This window comes from Montipora foliosa, chromosome 8 (assembly GCF_036669935.1).
Source record: "Montipora foliosa isolate CH-2021 chromosome 8, ASM3666993v2, whole genome shotgun sequence".
Lineage (NCBI taxonomy): Eukaryota > Metazoa > Cnidaria > Anthozoa > Scleractinia > Acroporidae > Montipora > Montipora foliosa.
The window spans coordinates 27,486,607-27,488,988 of record NC_090876.1 but is presented as its reverse complement, the minus strand read 5'-3'; the positions used below and the strand labels follow the sequence as shown (position 1 = coordinate 27,488,988).

Here is a 2,382-nt window from a genome sequence, read left to right as displayed (position 1 = left end):
TTGCTTGCCTTTTATGGCTCACAATTATTTTACTGCTACGTCAAAGATCTTTGCTTTCCCATCTTTATCACCTTCACGTTTTAGAGGAAGAATTTAGGATTATGCGGAGAAACAGACGAATGTTTCTCATGATGACCCAAATCAATCAGGTCATGAATGCTCAAAGGGGACGAAGAGCTTGGGTTTGGCCTCGTCCACAGAACTGGTTTCGACACCTCATAGAAAGCCCAGGGCTTAATTTTATGTGGAAGGAACATTTCAGAGTCACCCGAGAAACATTTGAATACTTGTGTGACCTTGTTAGGGTAAAGTTACAAAAACAGCACACAAGATTTAGAATTCCGATCAGTGTGGAGGAAAGAGTTGGTCTGGCACTCTGGCGGCTCGCAACAGGCAACAGCTATAGGAGTTGCGTTTTACAGTTTGGATTTGGAAAGTCAACGGCGAAATTCATTTGTACTGAATTCGAACAGGCAACTTTTGAGCTAAAAGAACGCTTTATAAAATTTCCTTTAACAAATCAGGAAATTCGAGAGAAAATAGAAGAATTTGAAGAACTGTATGGAATACCGCAAATAATCGGAGCGATCGATGGATGTCACATCGAGATAAATGCTCCACCAGAGAATCACGAAGATTATTTTAATCGAAAGCAGCATTACAGTGTCAATCTACAGGGCATAGTCGATGCAAATTTAAAGTTCATTCATACAACTGTTGGGTATCCTGGCAGCATACATGACGCTAGAGTTCTTAGGCTAAGCGGTTTATATGACTTAGCACAAAATGAGCAAATTCTCAGTGGTCCAATACGGAATATCAATGGAACAGAAATCGGGCCTCTACTAGCTGGAGACAGTGCCTATCCACTCATGAACTGGCTCCTCAAACCCTTTGCAGATAGAGGCCGTTTGACTCCAGAGCAGAGGAAATTTAATTTAAAGTTTAGCGCACTGCGATGCGTAGTGGAAAGAACATTTGGCATGCTAAAATCACGTTGGCGAATTATGTTGAAGAAAATTGAACAAAAAACGAAAACGTTGAAAAAGAATGTAATTGCAGCTTGCGTTCTGCACAATATTTGCATTGAAAGGGGCGACCTATACGACGCAGACGAGAGCGACTCAGACGATAACCCTGCTGATGAAAACGGAGGGAGAAATGCTTTGGAAACTGGCAACAGCATCCGAGACACCCTAAAAGACTACATATGGGAAAACCTGTGAAGAAAGTCGCAACTGGACAATTGTGTACGAATAGACGTTAACTATAAAACAAAGGTTTTGTTTCAATTGCAATTTTAATTGGAAAACTGGTTGATAAATTCTGCAAAATTTAGATTGTTATCTTTGTAATTTATGTCAAATTTAAAGAATCAGTTCCTCTGAGATTGGACTGTATGTAAAACATTAACAATGAATAAAACATATTATATCATGCTACCTACTTAGACGCCAAATCTTTAAAAATGTCTTTAAATCCGGAAAGTATGGCGTTTGTCTGCTCCATTTGTTTGGTCTGCGCCTCGCGAAATATTTCAGCGGAACCTTCAAATCTCTCCCTGTCTTCGTTCATGCTGCGCTCCCACATTTCCATGAAAGCTTTTTGGAAATCAGAGGACTGACCACTAGTTCCGGGCTCATCTTGTCGCCGCCGTTTTCCCTTACGGACACTATTTTCTGGCTTGTCTACTTTTCGTTTGTCAGGATGTGCGATTTCAGTTAATGCCGAAACACTTCCACTTTCTGATGCGGCCTCTTCGTAGTGAAGATAGAGCTTCCCTCAACTGCCATTTTACTGGAATCAACACTGTCCCGATGGCCCATTACGTCGTCAAAATAGTCGAAGTAAGGAAAGCCATCTTTGATTTGCTTGATTCCTGCTTCCCCGGTTTTCTGTGACTTTTGTTTAAGTAGCTTATACTCATACTCCAAGTTCTGCTGCCGTTTCTTTATTTGCTGAAGGGTTCTCTGGCTTTGGGGATAGGCAGATTTATAAGAGGCATATATTTGGTTCCATATGTTTACCTTTCTTTTCTCTTTGAGAGGCACTCCGGAGCTGGCTGTATCTTGGACCCCACGCTTCTAGAAGATCATGGGTCTCGTCTTCCGTCCAGTCCACAGACTTTGATCGCGCTTTCTTAGTTTTAACTTGGGCACCTTCCTCCACTGCTTGAGCACATGGAGTGCTTGCTACCACTGGGATCGGCGATATCGTTCGGGACGAGTTACTGGAGTTGCTTGGGCTGCTGAGCTGATTGTAATCATCAATACTTATTTGTTGCTGTTCGTCGAACTGGGCCCTTCCCATTTTGGACTGCCAATAAAAAGAAGTGTTGCTCGAAGGAAATGGCCAGAATTGTCTGCCAAACATCGGTTGCGC

At 42.1% G+C, this 2,382-nt stretch overlaps 1 protein-coding gene across 1 annotated transcript; it reads left to right on the top strand.

Moving 5' to 3' along the window:
- Nucleotides 1–101: 101 nt before the first annotated feature.
- LOC137968505 (uncharacterized) lies at nt 102–1,226 on the top strand. Its single transcript, XM_068815065.1, has one exon. The coding sequence runs from the start codon at nt 102–104 to the stop codon at nt 1,224–1,226; it is 1,125 nt and encodes a 374-aa protein (XP_068671166.1).
- The last annotated feature ends 1,156 nt before the right edge of the window (nt 1,227–2,382 follow it).

Coding starts and splice junctions, on each gene's coding strand:
- LOC137968505 (XM_068815065.1), top strand. CDS start 102: ATGCGGAGAAACAGACGAATGTTTCTCATGATGACCCAAATCAATCAG.